Source organism: Nyctibius grandis, chromosome 1 (genome assembly GCF_013368605.1).
Source record: "Nyctibius grandis isolate bNycGra1 chromosome 1, bNycGra1.pri, whole genome shotgun sequence".
Lineage (NCBI taxonomy): Eukaryota > Metazoa > Chordata > Aves > Nyctibiiformes > Nyctibiidae > Nyctibius > Nyctibius grandis.
The window spans coordinates 105,677,599-105,696,414 of NC_090658.1; the positions used below are offsets into that span (position 1 = coordinate 105,677,599).

Below are 18,816 nucleotides of genomic sequence, written 5' to 3' on the forward strand. Positions count from 1 at the left end.
TTTTTGTGACCATCCCTCCTTCAAATTGACAAAAAGATTAAGTGTTCAAATCAGATCGTTTTTTTGAGACTCTGGACTTACCTAGGGGCTTGGAAAGCTTTCACTATAGTTTTCTAAAAACTCTTATCAAATCCTACCCTGTTATCTCATTTTCTTCCTGAAAGCTAGGTTGTTTCTTGCTGCTGTTTTATCTAAGGTACGAACACCTGTATGGCCATTTAAAACGCAAGAGGGTTATTCCCATTTGCTTCATTGTTACATGTCCAAAAGCCTACAGAATGAGCAATCTTGTAAATATTGACTACTGCCACCAGGAATCAATCCACTGTAACTTACACTGCAGTAAAAATATTGAATGATTAAAGGAGACAGAACTGCAACACACAGAAAGCTGCCAGGCAATGAACAAATGCACAGAGTGGGGAAAAAACAGATCCTGTCTTGGGAAATTTGTGATATTTCCAGCTTTGAAGATCTAATACTGTGGCAGTTCAGTATCTGAGCTGGACCTGAGCTGAATGCATGTAGGTACAGAAGAACTGGAGATTCATATTAGGTATCTACATATATACCAGACATTTTCTTTCTCTGGCAGGGAGACTTCACTACGTGAGGACACATCAAATGGCTCTCAGGATGGGAAAAGCTTGTGGCTCTAGTTTGCTGCTGGGCAGGGGAACATAACCAGGCTACTCGCCATGGCCCACCCCAAGGCAGGAGCGCAGCAAGGTGCAACAGCCACTCTGTCCCTTGGTGGACTGCGATGTACCAGGCACAGCAGCTCACTGGCTCTGCTTTTATTTCCCAGTCTGGAAAACACTTGATGCTGAAAACTGGTGTTAAAACAAAGGTAAGAGGTGCTGCTAATGCATCTTACTTAGGAATTCTGCTCTTTCTTTTCACTACGGATCAGTATGTGAATATTAGCTGCTAAACAATTCTGTATAAAACAAATATGCTACAGTTGGTCTATGGCAAGAAAGATGAGGCAGTTGCTAAAGAGAAAAGTATGATTTATTTATTCTGCTTTTCAACTAACATTTGAATGTTCCAACTAATATTCAACTAATATTTGGGGGTTTGTGGGTTGTTTTCAGGAGAAGTTGATCATGGAGTTAGGACTTTTTGGTATATCCTCTTTCAGTGCAAGAAAAGTGCACAGACCTACACTTCTGCCTGTGGTGGGAATCCAAATAACCAAGGAATTCAGTCGCGTTGTTAAGCTGCACGCATGTCCAAATTCAGTCCTTTGTAAAGCTTAGCCACCAACAAAGTCTTTGGAAGGACTTTGCACACAGCCCCTGTTCCAAGTTGTGCCTCTATTGTTTCTCCTATCTTATGCCTACAAAGGAATTTTCTGCTTCTGATACTCATGATGAATGAAATGCATGGTAAAGAAAACAACTTGGCATGCAGAGAGGATGAGAAGGTAGTCAGTCTTCTGCTTTGTTATTGAACACCTGGCATTCTTTTATTTTATATTACACACTTGTTATCTACTAAGAATAAAACAATTAGGACAGCCTGTGGAAAAGAATAGAAAGATAATCACAGAATCACAGAATCACAGAATGTTAGGGATTGGAAGGGACCTCGAAAGATCATCTAGTCCAATCCCCCTGCCGGGGCAGGATTACCTAGACCATATCACACAGGAACGCGTCCAGGCGGGTTTTGAATGTCTCCAGAGAAGGAGACTCCACAACCTCTCTGGGCAGCCTGTTCCAGTGTTCGGTCACCCTCACTGTAAAGAAGTTTTTCCTCATATTTAAGTGGAACCTCCTGTGTTCCAGCTTGCACCCATTGCCCCTTGTCCTGCCAAGGGATGTCACTGACAAGAGCCTGGCTCCATCCTCATGACACTTGCCCTTTACATATTTATAAACATTAATGAGGTCACCCCTCAGTCTCCTCTTCTCCAAGCTAAAGAGACCCAGCTCCCTCAGCCTCTCCTCATAAGGGAGATGTTCCACTCCCTTAATCATCTTCGTGGCTCTGCGCTGGACTCTCTCTAGCAGTTCCCTGTCCTTCTTGAACTGAGGGGCCCAGAACTGGACACAATATTCCAGATGCGGCCTCACCAGGACAGAGTAGAGGGGGAGGAGAACCTCTCTTGACCTGCTAACCACACCCCTTCTAATACACCCCAGGATGCCATTGGCCTTCTTGGCCACAAGGGCACATTGATGGCTCATGGTCATCCTGCTGTCCACTAGGACCCCCAGGTCCCTTTCCCCTACGCTGCTCTCCAACAGGTCTGTTCCCAACTTGTACTCATACATAGGGTTGTTCTTGCCCAGATGCAGGACTCTACACTTGCCCTTGATATATTTCATTAAATTTCTCCCCGCCCAACTCTCCAGCCTGTCCAGGTCCCTCTGAATGGCTGCGCGGCCTTCCGGCGCGTCAGCCACTCCTCCCAGTTTTGTGTCATCAGCGAACTTGCTGACAGTGCACTCTAATCCCTCATACAAGTCATTAATGAATATATTGAATAGAACTGGTCCCAGTACCGACCCTTGCGGGACTCCGCTAGACACAGACCTCCAACTGGACTCTGTCCCATTGACCACCACTCTCTGGCTTCGTTCCTTCAGCCAGTTCACAATCCACCTCACTACCCGATCATCCAGACCACACTTCCCCAGTTTAGCTGCGAGGATGCTGTGGGAGACCGTGTCAAACGCTTTACTGAAATCGAGATAGACCACATCCACAGCTTTACCATCATCTATCCACCGGGTAACATCCTCATAAAAGGCTATCAAGTTGGTTGAGCATGACTTCCCCTTGGTGAAGCCATGCTGAGTGCCCCTAATGATCCCCCTATCCTTGATGTGCCTAGAGACAGCACCAAGGACAAGTTGTTCCATCACCTTTCCGGGGATGCAGGTGAGGCTGACCGGTCTATAGTTACCCGGGTTCTCCTTCTTGCCCTTTTTGAAGACTGGAGTGACATTCGATTTCCTCCAGTCCTCAGGCACCTCTCCCGTTGCCCACGACTTAGCAAAGATGATGGAGAGTGGCCTAGCAATGACTTCCGCCAGCTCCCTCAGCACCCGCGGGTGCATCCCATCAGGGCCCATGGATTTATAGACGTCCAGATTGCTTAATTGGTCCCTGACCCAACCCTCATCTACCAAGACAGATTCCTCCTCTATCCTGACTTCTTCTGGGGCCTCAGGGGTCCGGGGCTCCTCAGGACAGCCTCCAGCAGTATAGACAGAGGCAAAGAAGGCATTCAGTAACTCCGCCTTCTTTTTATCCTCTGTCTCCAGGACCCCCACCTCATTCATCAGTGGGCCTACATTGCCTCTAGTGTTGGCTTTACCTGCAATGTATTTGAAGAAGCCCTTTCTGTTGTCCTTGACCTCTCTTGCAAGGTTTAATTCCAAGGAGGCCTTAGCTTTCCTAGTTGCCTCCCTACATCCTCTGACAACAGACTTATATTCCTCCCAAGTGGCCAGCCCCTCCTTCCATGATCTGTACACCCTCTTCTTCCACTTGAGTTTGCCCAGCAGTTCCCTGTTTAACCATGCAGGTCTCCTGGTACCCTTCCTTGACTTCCTACCTGCTGGGATGCTCTGATCTTGAGCTCGGAAGAAGCAGTCCTTGAATGCTAACCAACTATCTTGGTCCCCCTTTCCTTCTAGTACCCTGTCCCATGGGATTTCCCCTAGCAATTGCTTGAAAAGGCCAAAGCTGGCCCTCCTGAAGTCCAGGGTTGCAATTCTGCTAGATATTCTGTTCCTGCCACATGAGATCCTGAACTCTACCATCTCACGGTCACTACAACCAAGGCTGCCCTCAACCTTCACCTCTTCAACCAGACCCTCCTTGTTAGTGAGGATAAGATCCAGCAGCGCTCCTCTCCTAGTTGGCTCATCCACCATTTGCATCAGAAAGTTATCATCAATGCACTGGAGGAACCTCCTGGACTGAGGATGGCTGGCTTGGTAGGCCTCCCAGCAAATATCAGGGTAGTTGAAATCCCCCATGACAACCAGGCTCTGTAATTGCGAGACTGCTCTCAGCTGCCTGTAGAAGGCCTCATCACCCTCCTCATCCTGATCCAGTGGCCTGTAATAGACACCCACAACAGTATCACCCCTGCCAGCCTGCCTCTTAATTCGCACCCACAAACTCTCAACTCGCTCCTGATCCGCCCCTGGACAGAACTCAATACATTCTAGCTGCTCACTCACATAAAGAGCAACTCCACCACCTCTCCTTAGCGGCCTGTCTTTCCTGAACAAGACATAGCCATCCATGACCACATTCCAGTCATGCGAGGCGTCCCACCAAGTCTCTGTAATTGCCATTAAATCATAGCCCCCCAACCGAACACGGATTTCTAACTCCTCCTGTTTATTCCCCATGCTGCGTGCATTGGTGTACAGGCATTTCAGGGAGCGAGCTGAGCACACCGATTTCACCCCAGGGGGATGGGAGGCCTCCTGGTCTACCTCAACACTAGAGCGTTGCCCCAGTGGTGCAAGCCCAGCTACTACCCCATCCCCCTTCGAATCTAGTTTAAAGCTCTCCGAATGAGCCCTGCTAATTCCTGTCCCAGAACCTTTTTGCCCCTACGACATAAGCCTTTCCCATGTATTACAGTCACGCCTGGTGTCTTATAAAACCAGCCATTATCAAAGAACCCAAAGCCCTGCCTGTAGCACCAGTCTCGTAGCCAGGCATTAATAGAGAGAATCCTACCATTCCATCCCACGTCATCACCGGAAAATGGAAGGAGGGAGGAGAAAACAACTTGTGCCCCAGACTCTTTCACCAACCGTCCTAGGGCCTTGTAGTCTTTCTTCATCCCCCTCAGACTACGGGATGCACCTTCTTCCCCACCTGTCTGGAAGATCATCAGGGGGTAGTAGTCTGTGGCCTTCACCAGGTTGGGGAGTTTCCTGGTGATATCCCTGATTCGGGCTCCAGGCAGGCTGCAGACCTCCCTGTGATGGGGGTCAGCTCTGCATATTGGGCCCTCAGATCCCTTTAGGAAGGAGTCTCCAACCACTAAAACTCTTCTCTTCTTCCTTGTGGAGGAGGTAGCTATACGCCTGTCAGGTTTTTCTGACTGTGGTGGGACCTCTGATATAGGTTGCCTCTCCACCACATCCCCATTGGACCAGCTGTATTCCACTAGGGCTTCATATCTATTGCTCAGAGGCACCTGTGGAGGCAAGGTAGGCAAGGAGAGCACTCGCCTTTTGCCACGGCCATAGACTTGCCTCCACTCACTCCCCTCCTCTAGGTTATTGTTTTCCACCTGAGAGGGGCAGAGTACAGGGGTCCCTCGATCCTGGGAGCTCTCCAGCAGGTGCTCCCATTTTTGTTGCAGGGAGGGCAGAGCCTGGCTCCACCAGTCTATCTCCATTTCAGCCTTCCGAATGCTCCTAAGCTCCTATAATATAGACTCTCCAGCTTAGAAGATGCTGGAAAGAAGATAAACAGGGAAGTAATTTGGAAGTTCTTCTTTTCTTTGGAAGTACTTTGTATCTTGTGGGCATCACCAAAGAAGAGCCTCTTTAGGAGAGATTAGGACACAGTTACAGGTAAATTGGTAGGAGAGGGCATCTCCAAGGGAACAGGTAGTGGCAGGAGAAAAGGTGAACAGGATGCAACAAGTGTCAGTCACCATGCTAGACTACTCTGAGAGGTAGCGGCTCAGCAATTTGTACACAGAATAACTCACACACTACAACTTCTGCTAGTACCACCAGCATTCATGACATGATTAGATATGCCAATCAAAGCACCATAATCATGTATTGTGCACAACCATAGCAAAAGAATATGTGGGCTACTAAGAAACTAGAAGTTCAAGTTCTCTGCAAAAGGAACATGCTGATACAGACCAAAGTGATGAAAAAATGTGATGATTTTCACTTTTGACATAAATGCATGAAAATTTATAGACTGAAATGCACAGTTCATCCTTACTGAACATGCTGGGTTTGGCTGGGATAGAGTTAATTTTCTTCGCGGTGGCTGGTATGGGGCTGTGTTTTGGATTTGTGCTGGAAACAGTGTTGATAACACAGGTGTGTTTTGGTTACTGCTGAGCAGTGCTTACACAGAGTCAAGGCCTTTTCTACTTCTCACACCACCCCACCAGCGAGTAGGCTGGGGGTGCACAAGAAGTTGGGAGGGGACACAGCTGGGACAGCTGACCCCAACTGACCAAAGGGATATCCCACACCATATGATGTCATGCTCAGCATATAAAGCTGGGGGAAGAAGAAGGAAGTGAGGGACATTCAGAGTGATGGTGTTTGTCTTCCCAAGTTACCGTTACGCATGATGGAGCCCTGCTGTCCTGGAGATGGCTGAACACCCGCCTGCCGATGGGAAGCAGTGAATGAATTCCTTGTTTTGCTTTGCTTGTGCGTGCAGCTTTTGCTTTACCTATAATACTGTCTTTACCCCACGAGTTTTTTCACTTTACCTTTCTGATTCTCTCTCCCATCCCACCGGGAGGGGGGCGGGGGGGAAAGAGCATCTGGGTGGGCCCTGCAGAGCAGGAAGACCTTCACTTGAAGATCCTTCAGAAGATCCTTCTCTTGAATCTTTTCAGTGTTGTGACTCTCCTCTCCCCTGCAAGAGATTATTTAATACAAGTTGCTAATCGGCAAGACTTTCTGCATCAAGAAACAATTGCCTGAGCACAGATGTCTCCAGTGCCTCAGGAAATGCCTGGAGGCCTTCTCACTCAAAAGGAGATCCTGCTTCTGGCCTTTCTTGTAGATGGGCATCACATTCACTAATTTCCAGCCCCATGGGACCTCCCTGTTTAGCCAGGACTGCTGATAAATGATGGAAAGTGGCTTGGTGAGCACTTCTGCCAGCTCTCTCAGTACCCTTGGGTGGATCCCGTCTGGCCCCATAGACTTGTGTGTGTACTCGGCACTGGTGAGGCCACACCTCTAATACTGTGTTCGGTTTTGGGCCCCTCACTACAAGAAAGACTTTGAGGCGCTGGAGCAAGTCCAAAGAAGGGCAACGAAGCTGGTGAAGGGTCTAGAGCACAGGTCTTATGAGAAGCAGCTGTGGGAACTGGGGTTGTTTAGTCTGGAGAAAAGGAGGCTGAGGGGAGACCTTATCACTCTCTACAACTACCTGAAAGGAGGTTGTAGCGAGGCAGGTGTTGGTCTCTTCTCCCAAGTAACAAATGATAGGATGAGAGGAAATGACCTCAAGTTGTGCCAGGGGAGGTTTAGATTGGATATTAGGAAAAATTTCTTCACTGAAAGGGTTATCAAGTCTTGGGACAGGCTACCCAGGGAAGTGGTGGAGTCACCATCCCTGGAGGTATTTAAAAGATGTGTAGATGTGGTGCTTAGGGACATGGTTTAGTGGTGGACTTGGCAGTGATAGGTTAACGGTTGGACTCAATGATCTTAAAGGTCCTTTCCAACCAAACCAATTCTATGATTCTATCATAAATTATAGACCTGGAAGCACAAAAATTTGACCAAAAAAAAGACAATGGTCTTTTTTTCTACGAAACATACCATTCCAAAGCTTTGAAAGTGGACTGTTCCATCTGAAGTCTTTTCATTTCATTTAGAGAATAACACAGTATTCATCAATGTCAGCTCAACAATCACCTTGAACAATGCTTCTTTAAAAATTTTTGCAGATGATTCATGAAGAAAAACAAACCTTTCTTTCTTCCCTGTAATAACAGGCTCGTCACAAGACATCTACTTTTTACTTATTACTTCTAACGACAGCCAGTAAAACAAAGGATTCTGTAGGAGTGGTCTCCCCCATGAGTCTACACATCTTTCATCTCTCCCAGCGGGTATATTCTCAAAGTGCCAAGCTACTCTATTTATTTAGTGGCAGTTGATTCAGATAGCTTTGCAGATACACAAAAGACAAAGCGAGTTATCCTCTGTGGAGGAAGGCAGGAACATGTGAACCTCAAGGGCAGCTCCTCACCTTTGCAGGTGCCATGTCATATATTCTCCTCCCACCAACTTACTGTCTCCAGCTTAAAAGCACATGGGCCTTTTCCCTCAACTATTCCAACTGTAAAGCATTTCCAGATCCCTACTGATCTTCATCGAAATACTAAGAGCTGAAGGCTTTCTAATGGTTTTTAAGGCAAGGATCAGTAAGATCTCCTATGATTTTGTAACTTCAGTACATCTTTATTTCTTTAAAATACTTTTGTTTCCTAGCACAGGCATTTCTGGGTGTTGTCACGCTGCATCAACGCTATTGTAAACAAATAGCTGAGTCTCACCTGGAAACAATTTTTCCATCTCTGTAAAAAATAAATAATGTTTCCTTTTTACAACTTGATGCAGAACATTTGTGTTCCTTTTCATACAAGGCAAGGCTTCTCCATTAAGTTTCTGTTCTAAAACAGAGCAAGGAGGAGAACAAAAAAGAAAAGCTGGTATTTGATTAACTGGACATACAATTTTATTAGAGCAATTATTCTAATTGCTTCAACTGAACACAAAGTTAAAAAACAAACAAAAAAAAAAAAAAAGAAAAAAAACCAGACTGAAAATGTACTAAAGTCACACTCCCTGGTCACATTTCCCAAATAAATGCTAATTTGCTCTCTGATTGGTGGATACTGCTTAAAGAATGGGCAATAGTCCCTACCTGGGACTGAAAAGCAGCTACTCAAGAGATAAGGGAGTAATAAAGTGGCATAGTTATAAAACAGATCTTGTTGGAGCAAAGGGAGGGTTTAAGGGGAATTGGGGCTGAATCTACTCTTACGAAAGTTCCATGTTGCTAAGTTTAGGCAAAGGATGTTTTTCAGGAGGAGATATTTCTTCTCCACAAAATGCTTTTCTAGCAAACCTGGTTTTTTTTCCAAGTTGAATCCAAAAGATTTTACTTTGGACTGTCCAGACAAATTAATCAAGTCTTGGGCCTGGGGATGTTGGTACGGAGCTAAACTAATAACATCATGCAAAGTACTGCCTGTATGTTTAGAGAAGCTTTTTTTCACATTAAGTGTACTGGAAGTAATTATACATGATACTAAGTGTACTGGAAATAATTATACAACATTATGCATGTAGGCAGATATTATACAATGGTGGTTTGTCTTGAGGTCATATTTTATGTGATGCGCAAATGAATGCTTCTGCATGTGATGCTGTCAGCCTTAGAATGGCTTATACCCCTCCTCCGTGCCACAGTCCCCTGCAAAGAAAAAAGCCTATAGATAGCCCTGCACTGCCTGAACACATACATTAGAACTGAGGGGAGAAAGGCTTCAGCTGGAGATGGTAAACACCTCACAAACAGAGCTGACTTGTCACACTGTTATGCTAAAGATTACAAGGTGAGAAAACAGTGTTTACATTTTTATCAGTTTTACTCATGCAGAAGGAAAATATATTGGATTTCTGTTATAAACAATGTACAAGCTCTATAGTTGATAAGACTAAGCACACAGGGCTGGAAATAGAGTGGATAATGGCACTGAAATAACAAAAATGAGCTGAGTTTAAATGTGGAGAAAGACAGACACTAAAAATGTGCTCTTGAATTTCAGGTCAAAGAGTAGCATTAATGGTCAGCTGAAGAGTCCGGACTGGGTAATAGCAGCCTTACTTTGGAAATTTTGTGTAAGTTGCTGGAAATGTTTATATTCAGTTATGCACAGCAGCCTACTCAAAGCAGCTGGGATCATACCAGATACCCAGTTCTTTCAAAAACGCCTCTCAGCAACACAGCGCTCTCACTATAGGCCAAGTAAACTGGGAGCACAGATCCTAAATAACCCGGACAGGTTTGCTCAGATTTGTAAGACGACAACATTAAGTTTGCTCTGCTATAATAACATTCGGTCCAAAACCAGGCTCAACTACCCCAAGAGAAGGAAAGGGGCTAACACAGCTGGCAGAAAAGCCATTAGGTGATACTTGGCCACATTTGTCACTGCTGGGGCTCCTCAGGTGCTCCAGCTTGAACCCAAAACTGTGGAAAACCTGAGGCTGGTAGCGGCGTGGTGGCACCCACACTGATCTTGATCTTGTGGTGCAACTGTCCTCAAATATGGAAGGCGGTGCACGAAGTCTCTTTGTCCTCTCAGATGTGAAATAAATGAAGTACAACTCTGCTTTCGCGTGAGGGATATGCCTCATCAGACTCCCGCTGCCAAGCGTGCGATTTTTCAAAAATGAAAAAGGCTGTGGGATTTTTTTTAACTAAAAGATTGTTTTCTTCTCCCTCAAACTAACCTAACAGGCCTTCTCCAGATCTACAGCAGTACCAACAACAGCAATGCTTTCAATTAGATCAGCCATTACAATTTCAGCCAAAAGCATGAGTTTCAAATAAGTCATGAGCATATTGACTAAAAACAGCATATTATAAATTAAATGTTTGCAATTTTAATTATAATGGTCACTGTTTGTTCTTGTTCTGTCAATGCTGCCCTTTGTGTACAAACTGAGGTCATCAAAAAAATAACCAAGACAAAAAAAATTTTACTGTTGAGTGGGTTTTACTGTTGATATTTGATGTTTTCCACTATGTATTTCAGATTTATGATTCTAATGTGTTGGGAGCTTGTTCTATCCTTGAGGCACCTCATATCCTGGAAGAAAGGCAATGAGGCAGTTCTTGTCAGTATAGTCATTCAGTTAATGAAATATCTAATAATACAGTTCATCCACAATTTAAATATTCTACTAATTCTCAAACCCTTAGCTATGCAATCTTACTGCATACCAGCCGTGTTTTGTCCCCAAGGCTGATGAAGAATCATAGAATTGTTTTGGTTGGAAAGGACCTTTAAGATCATAGAGTCCAAGAAAGAGCTCTGTGAATGTAACTAAAATGAGGGTCCAGGCATAATGAATTTCAGCTTCTTGAAGTGAGAGCCTTTCTGTTCATATTAATACTCAGTTCCTTATTTTTGTGTCTTCATTTAAGACACTTTTAAGTGTCACTAATATGCCTTCCTTCTATTTTGTATCAAATGTAAAATACACACCATGACATGCCCCTGCTTCCTGAGATGAATGCTGCTTCGATTCCCTCCAGCACAGTTCCCAGGTAACTCATTCATTTTTAACATCTCCATTAGTCGGGCGCCTTCTTGCCACAGCAGGACGCGGGCTCCACAGCCTGAGCAGACACGTCTCCGGGAGATGAGGTGTATCTCTCTGGAGCCTCACTCCACCCACTCAAAGCGTCTATAGGCACCACATTTTTTTGAGGTGTGTGTGCTCTGATCTGTGATAAATACTCCACAGCTTTCAGTCCGCTGTCCACGTTTTAGGGCCTTTCAGTCAGGACCTTTACTGAGGCACTTTCAGTCACAGCTTTGTCACACGAGGGTCCCTCCACCCGCAACACCCGCCCAGGCAGGCCAGCGAGCGCGGGGCCAGCGGACGCCCCCTCGTGCCCCGCCCGACCCCTCCGCTCCCGCATCGCTGGGGGCTGGCCTCGGCACCGCGGCGGACAATCTCCCGCCGCCATGTCAGCAGGCCTTCCGCGGGAAAGGGACGCCTCCTGCCCGCCGTGTCTGGGGCGTGCTCCGGGACATTTCGGGGCAGCGGCGCTCACACACACGCACGGTGTCAGAGCCGCGGTTTCCCCGGCCTTTCCTTTTCCGGAGGCGCTTCCTTCTCCGCCAGCTCCCGGGAAGCCGGCGGCGCAGAGGGGAAGCCGCCCCCCCCCGGGCCGCCGAGCCGCGGCAGCCCCGTCCCCACCCCCCGAGGCCGGCTGCCGCCGAGGCCGCCCCGCCGCCAGGAAGCGCCCCAGCCCGCCCGCAGCGAGCCCCGGCCGGGGGGCGGCGCCTGCCGGCGGAAAGTGCTGAGTCACGGCCTGACGCGCCGACGCCGTCACGCGGGGCGCCGGGCTCGGCTCCCGCCGCTGCCGCGGCGCAGAGCGCACGCTGCGCTGCGCAGGCTCCGCTCTCCTGCGCTCTTCTCCCTTTCCTGGCGCCGCCGCTTCGCTCCGCCGCCGGCCGGCATGGGGCTGCTGTCGCAGGGGTCGCCGCTGAGCTGGGAGGAGACGCGGCGGCACGCGGAGCACGTGCGGAAGCACGGCATCCTCCAGTTCCTCCACATCTACCGCGCCCTGCGCGACCGCCACAAGGACGTCCTCAAGTGGGGCGACGAGGTGAGACCGCGGAGCGGGGCGGAGCGGCACGGCCTGCCGCGGCCTCCGCGACCCGGGCGCAGGTGCGGCGGGCGCTGCGCCTCTCCGGTGCGGCCCGGGCCCTGCCCGCCGCGGTGCCCGGGAGCGGGTCCTGCCGCTCGGCCGCGGTTGCTGGGCGAGAGGGGAAAGTTCAGGCTGCCCGGCGGGGCTTTGTCCGTCCCCCCCTCCACGCCCTCTCTCGCTCGCTGGCCGCCTCCGGTTGCGCAGCGCAGTTGCCCTGGTATTACCTTGTGGTTTTTGAACGCTAAAACAACTTCTAAGTGCTTCCATCAGGCACCTGTAAATCCGCCGGAGCGGCCCCTCGAGAGGGGTATTCCCGGGAGCGGTGGTGCCTGGCAGCACTTGCTCATTCCCGTGAGTTTATTTGCTCTGGAGTGTGAGGTCTGATTAAAGCATGTGTATGTCTGAACTCCAAGGCGGTGCTAACTCAGCCTCGGGATCTGTTTTGGGAGGGGAGCGAGGGAAGCAGGGACTGGAGGTGGGCAGGTGGGCGCAGCAGCAGCCCTCTCACCACACACCGGGTCCCTCCACGGTCCTGGCTTGCCCCTGTGGAAAGGGACCCGCCGAGCCTTGCTTTACCCCAGAGTCTTCCAGGCATCTGGCACGAGTCAGCCTGCCTTTCCAGCAAGGGTGAGTATGATCGCTTGGGTTGTGACTTGAACTTTGTTACAGGTGCTTCGTGCCCGAGGACAGTAACTTTATCTGCAGGTCTTATGCATGTTGCCATGCAAACTCATGCTGAATTGTGTCCCAGCCTGACAGCACTCTGCAAGGAGCAGAGTCTCCCTCGTGTATTGATCAGTAGGATTTCCCGAGGGTCCCGGCTTTCGCTAGAGACAGGGAGCAGCTTTGCATGTGCCGTGCTAGAAGCTATCCTTAATTATGGTGTTGGTTTGGTCCAGCATTCGTCACTTGGAGGTGTCTGTGATGTGGCTGCAGGGAAGTTGAAGAGCAGAGTAGGAAGCGAGCAGTGTGGGGGTTTGGCTACCGCATCTTCGTCTTATGCTGTTTCCTTTCTGAACAGCAAAGGTATTTGTGAGAAAACTTTGGGTGGTAACAGTAGCTGTTCACAGATGCTCTTTACCAGACAAAAATGCGGTTCCCCTTGTACACCTTTAGAGACCCTTGTCTCTTAAAGTCTTTTCTTCTTTTAAGGAATTGCTGTCGTACTTCACATAACTGAGCAAGGCAAGAATTGGAGCACAGGAGATGCTTTCAAGAGGAGTGAGTGGGGGCTTTGATACTAAAATCTGTACAGAGAAGGGAATGGTGCTGCCAGCATGTCTAGTCTACAGCACAGGGTTTTGCAGCCAGAGTGGTGTAGGGTCAGGGAATTTAAATATATCTATTTCTGTCTGACGTTTCTGTGTTCCTACATCTCTTGTATGATTGAAGTTTTGCTGACAGAAGAGCCTCGCAAACAGTCTTGAGTTCAGGAATATAGACAGAGGAGAGTCTCCCTGTTGCTCTGAGACTTCGCTTGAGGGTTTTCTCATTAATCTTTAAGATGGGATACTCACTTTTCAATGGGTGTTACATTTTAGTTGTCCTTGCTTTCTCAGGGTGAGATTTCACAAGATAGGTAAGGTTGATCCGCTGGTGAGCTGGTTCAGCTTCCCCCCCCACCTTGCTCCAGGCTTGTGTTTGTTCTGCCTTCCTTGCGTTGTTACTGGGTACATGAGTTCAAGAAGTTAAACCAGCAGAAAACTTCTCCCATTCACTCTTCTAGGGTGGTTCGTTTTCTCAGCAGAGCTTCTGCTGTTTCAGTGCGAGATCCAACAAGTTCTGCTTAATGTGAGGAAAGTAGCAGGAATATGTGGAAGGGGGTGACCAGAACCGGCCCCAGCAGCTAGTCGCTTGGTAAGCTTAGCTGTATGGTGAGACTGCACGCCAGGAGCCTTGTTCTTCCTTTGTCATGGGGACAGTACTGAAGAAAGTATTTATGTTTCATAAGTGGCGGTGCATTATGTTGAATGAGATTCACAGTTTTCTTTTGTCATGCCCAGTGTGGCAAGAGGCAGAATTTTAAGAGCAGGGTGATTGCTGCCGTGTTTCTGATAAGGAGGTAAAAGCTGTATTTGAAATGCCTGTGAACATTCAAAGGTCAGGTGTGCTGGTTTGCACTAGGACAGACCTTTCAGTTAAGTTTCTTCTAAGAGACTCTAAACCTCGTTCATAATCTACCTCTGATTTTAGCAAATGGTAATAAACTCAGGTGTGGCAACTTATCTTTATTCTACTGTATTATGCAATTTTTTTTTTTTTTACATAACAGAGCATTTAGGAGTGTGTTATGGTACCAGATACTTGTTGCCAGTCTGCTCTTATGCAAACACAAACACACACCTGTCTCCATAACTTATTTCAGTTGTGCTATAGATGGACTAGTGGAAAAGCAGTAAATTTGTTTTCTGTTTTTCCTCTTAAATACCTAGTTATTAGAAAGTGGCGCCACATTTATGTGCAGCTTAGATGAATCAACTGACTAGCTGGACGATTTTCATAAAAAGCCTTTTCTGCACTTTGACCTTCATGTAAAAAGTCACAGCCTCAGGGTGTTTTATTGTCTTAAAAACCTCTTGAAGATAGAAATCAAGAATGAAGATGACAGCACTGGCATAATGGTAGAGATTAAATCAGAATAAACAAAATTACTTTTGTGTTTGAGACTGTGTTTGGCAAAAGATGTTTTTTTCCTCATAAGCATTCCTTAAAAATGAAGTAAAAAAAATACAACTTTCTTAGCACATACTGAGTTTGTCTTTCAGGGCAGACATGTGAATACTTTAAAGATTGTCCCCATCTAGCTGATGCCAACGTGAAAAAGAAATCCTGTGTTTGCTCGTGAGAACCAGCCTTTGCTTTGGATCTGTTTTGAAGAGGACTCCACTTCGCAGTGCATGTTGTAAGACTCATTATAAGAGCTGTGGTGGTCCTTTGGGGTGCTTATAACCTCATAGGGACTCCATTCCCTGTCATACCGGGGAATGAAACTGTGGGGAATCGTCATATGCTTTCTGTTTCTTGGGTGCCAGACAAAAGTGTTGAGGCTAAGTGCTAACAGAGCAGGATGGTGGCATTTGTTTTGAAGAATGCGAGGCAGCATCACAACTTGCATTGCAGTGTAGAGCTCCCTAGCGCTCCCATCCTCCCTTGAGTAAAGAGCAGGAAAGGTCAAAACACTGGTTGGTTCTGCGATCTCTTGAAAAGTCAGCTATCTTCTTGCTTGCAGGGTTAGTAGAACGAAGGGGTTTACCAAACAACTGTTGTCTCTTTTGGGGGCAGTCCTTTTTACTCTGTTTTCCATAACCATGAGGTCTTTGCAATGGTTAAAAAAAAAAAAAGGCCTACAAATGTGAGTGTAACAGAATAAGACTTGCTTAAAAAAAAAAATCTTTCTAAAGGTCTCTTTGAACCTGCGTTTGCAGGTGAAGGTCCTTTGCCTCTTAATCATCCTTCTGCCTTGTTTAAAACTGACAGTTTGCCTCCCTGTTCATGCTTGACTTCTCCTGACTGTGGAAAATATAAAACACTGAACTAACTCATTATCCCTTGTCCAACCCCTCCTTATTATTCTTGCCTTAATGCCCGCAAAAGTTGGGCAACAATTACATCTGCTGAGGAGACCCCATCATGCTAACCAGTATGGTCTCGTGGTCTCCTTGTGTTTTCATTTTCCTCTCCCGTCCAACAGTGTATGCTTATCTTTGGATTTGCAGAGATAAAAGTTTAAGTTAAGTCATTAAGTTTATTTTTTTTGTGCAGCAGATGCAAAGACCTGTGACTTTTCAGTACTGTGTTTTAAAACTCCAGTGGAATTAGTAGGTACTATGTGAGACAATTAGCTTGTGCGGCTTGGCTGATGTTAGCGGTACCAAAAGAGTTTAAAGGGTTTTTGAGAGTAAGGCAAAAGCGTGCCAGCTTTTGTCCCAAAAAGCTCTCTTCGGTGCCAGCGCATTACCAGTCTCCTGTGCTGTTCAGTCTGCTGATCACATTCCTCTAGCTGACGGATGTTGCTTAAATTTCACTTTACAGCTTAATGCGGACACTCGGATCAGACAAGTGGAATGGCTGGCCCTTGACTAGGCTCCCTGCCATCGCTTTGTGCTGAGCATGCGGGCGAGCGTACGCATCACGGCACTTCACGTATAACTACATATACATATGTATTCGTACATACATATATACATGTAATACTTGATTAAGTTTTTCTGTGGTCTGTTTTGCTGCTAAATGGGACAGTTTGGTTGTTCTCCAGGCTGAACACCTATCTGGACTGGGAAGAAATGGTGGAAGCAAGAAGAATTGGAAAAGGAATGTTGGTGGGGACAAAGAAACAATAAGAGTAAGGAGAAGCTGCTTCAGGATACGAAAATGTCGAGAAAGGCTTGCTGGAGGGAGATCCACTCAGAAGGAGGGGTGTAGAAAGCAAGCATGGGCAAAACATGACAGTTTTGTTTGAAAGTGTATGTGAATAAAATGGCAATCTGACTTGGCCAGCCTTGTTTAGTGAAATTGGACATAATGACCCTTTTGTTGCATATCAGTTTTGTTCCTGTCAGTGTTGGGGCATAGCACACAGTAAGCATCTTCAACTTTTAGAAAGTTGTTTTCTTCATGGAGACTTGAAGTGAAATTTGGAGGCCTTTAAAACAGGTTTGATAATGAATTGTATGAAGCAGTGTGAAAAATGTGCCGCAGCACTGCTTGCAAGTCAAAGACTTCCTGACTTAATTGGGTTTTTTTTCCCCTGCATGTTATCTCTTTCTCAGTCTTTTTTAACCTTATTTTGATCTCTCTCCTGTAGTTTTGATTTATTCCCCTCCTTATCCATTAGCTTTTTTAATTATACCTTGTAAATAAGTTAAATGAGAACTAAAATGAACATTTGCTGCTCAGCACTTCTTGTGCAAGAAGCAAAGCAGCCCTTCTCGAATGCTATAGAAGACAGGCAAGAGATTTCTTACCAGAATGTCCCAAAGGTGTTGCTTCTAATTAGAAGATGTATGACTCTGAAGCTTTCTCCTTTTTTCGTAATGAAAGGCTGAGCTGTGAAAGAACTCCTTTTGCTTTTGAGTTATTCTTCCCAAGGACCCAGCTATTGCATTAATGTCTTGCTGCAGTTCACAGCAGTATGGTTTTGGTTTTATTTCAGGGCAGCAGCAATGCGTAAATGGTATGATTGGTGACGTTGCATAAGAGTCTGCAGAACTTCAGACTGGTAAAGTAATTGCTACATCTTAAGGAAATGGATTTGGGTTCAGATGCAGACAGTCTTGAGGCTTCTGTTTGTCTGTCACCCATTTAAAACAAGGAACAAAGTCTAGGGCATTTTTTAACAATGGTGAATCTAACTCATGAGCTGCATAAAATAAGTACAGCGACTGTGCCTAAAATACACAGGTGAAGTTTTGGCCATCTCTTCTCTAAAAGGCAGCGGTGAGACTTGGTGAGAGACACATGCACGAGTGTGCAGAAATATTCAAATAGAGATAAGAAAGGACTGTGACTGATAAAAGAAGCAGTAGATTCAGAGAGCATCACAGCATACAGGAGAGGTGGTGTTCTTTTCTCATTTTACAAGAAATATGGCTAACCTAATGGAACAGAAGAGCAGCAGATGTTCTTTTAAGATAATTACTTACTTTACAAAGGCTACATGTCCTGTGGAACAAGATGCCACATGGTAGCTTTGAAGCCAAGGTAGACACATGAATGACAAGAGTAGACAATTTATGATGATTTCTTTAAACTGCATGTGCTGCAAGATGTACGTCCCTCTATCCAAACCACTTAGATAGTTGTCAAGTGATTCGTGGGGTTTCTCTAATGTTCATCTGAAACTTTCTAACTAGCTTTTTACTGATATATGTTATAAATAAAACAGAATCACAAAGAATAGTTGTGTTTTCGTGGCTGTCAATAATAGATCGTCTTTAAAAAAAATTCAGCCAAGTCATTATACAGACTCATCATCAATATTATGATGATCTCACATTCTCACTTTGTACAAACTGCTGCAATATACCAGTGTGCAGAAATTGCTTTGTTTTCAAGCTTTTCCTGGGAATCTCATGCTTATAATAAAGCTAACGTAGCCTGAACTATTATAAAGTTGTTTTTTTACATTTGAGCTCTTGTCATTTTAAGACAATCACTTTTAGTCCCGAACCGCCCCCCCCCGCCAGCGAAATTCCCCCAAACAGAATGCGTTTTTGAATTTCTTTCATGCAGAAATTCCTCATGATGGCCCCCTGCCAAACGCAGCATGTGTGGATGCATCTGAATGGGAGCTGTCTCAATCGATGTACTTGCTCGCTTGCCGTGTTGGGGGAAGCAGCACTCGTGAATGGTTTGGTTATTTGTCACGTGTCTGTTCGTTCATCCTTTCTCTCGGAGCCTTATTTGGCTAAATAAAGGGACAGTGGCGTTATTTGTTTACAAATAGATTTAGTGCTGCTTTAATATGTTTTGTAGCTGCACCTGCTATTTATCATAGTGGCATATCTAGGGCAGGGTCTGAAGGTATGATGTTAATGCATCAGCTCATGCTGCTTGACAGCCTTGAATGTATATATGCAACCTCTAAAACGAATACACTAATACATGCAAATATAACTCCTTAAATCTTGACTTGAACAAGATAGATGCCCTTGA

At 46.1% G+C, this 18,816-nt stretch overlaps 1 protein-coding gene across 2 annotated transcripts in view; it reads left to right on the forward strand.

The window, feature by feature from the left end:
- Nucleotides 1–11,858: 11,858 nt before the first annotated feature.
- Nucleotides 11,859–18,816, forward strand: part of GCLC (glutamate-cysteine ligase catalytic subunit) — a 35,723-nt gene continuing 28,765 nt past the window's right edge. For both annotated transcript variants that reach the window (XM_068402810.1, XM_068402821.1), the window contains exon 1: nucleotides 11,859–12,120. In XM_068402810.1, the coding sequence (XP_068258911.1) occupies nucleotides 11,971–12,120 (150 nt within the window). In that variant the 5' untranslated portion in view covers nucleotides 11,859–11,970. The remainder of the gene's footprint in view (nucleotides 12,121–18,816) is intronic.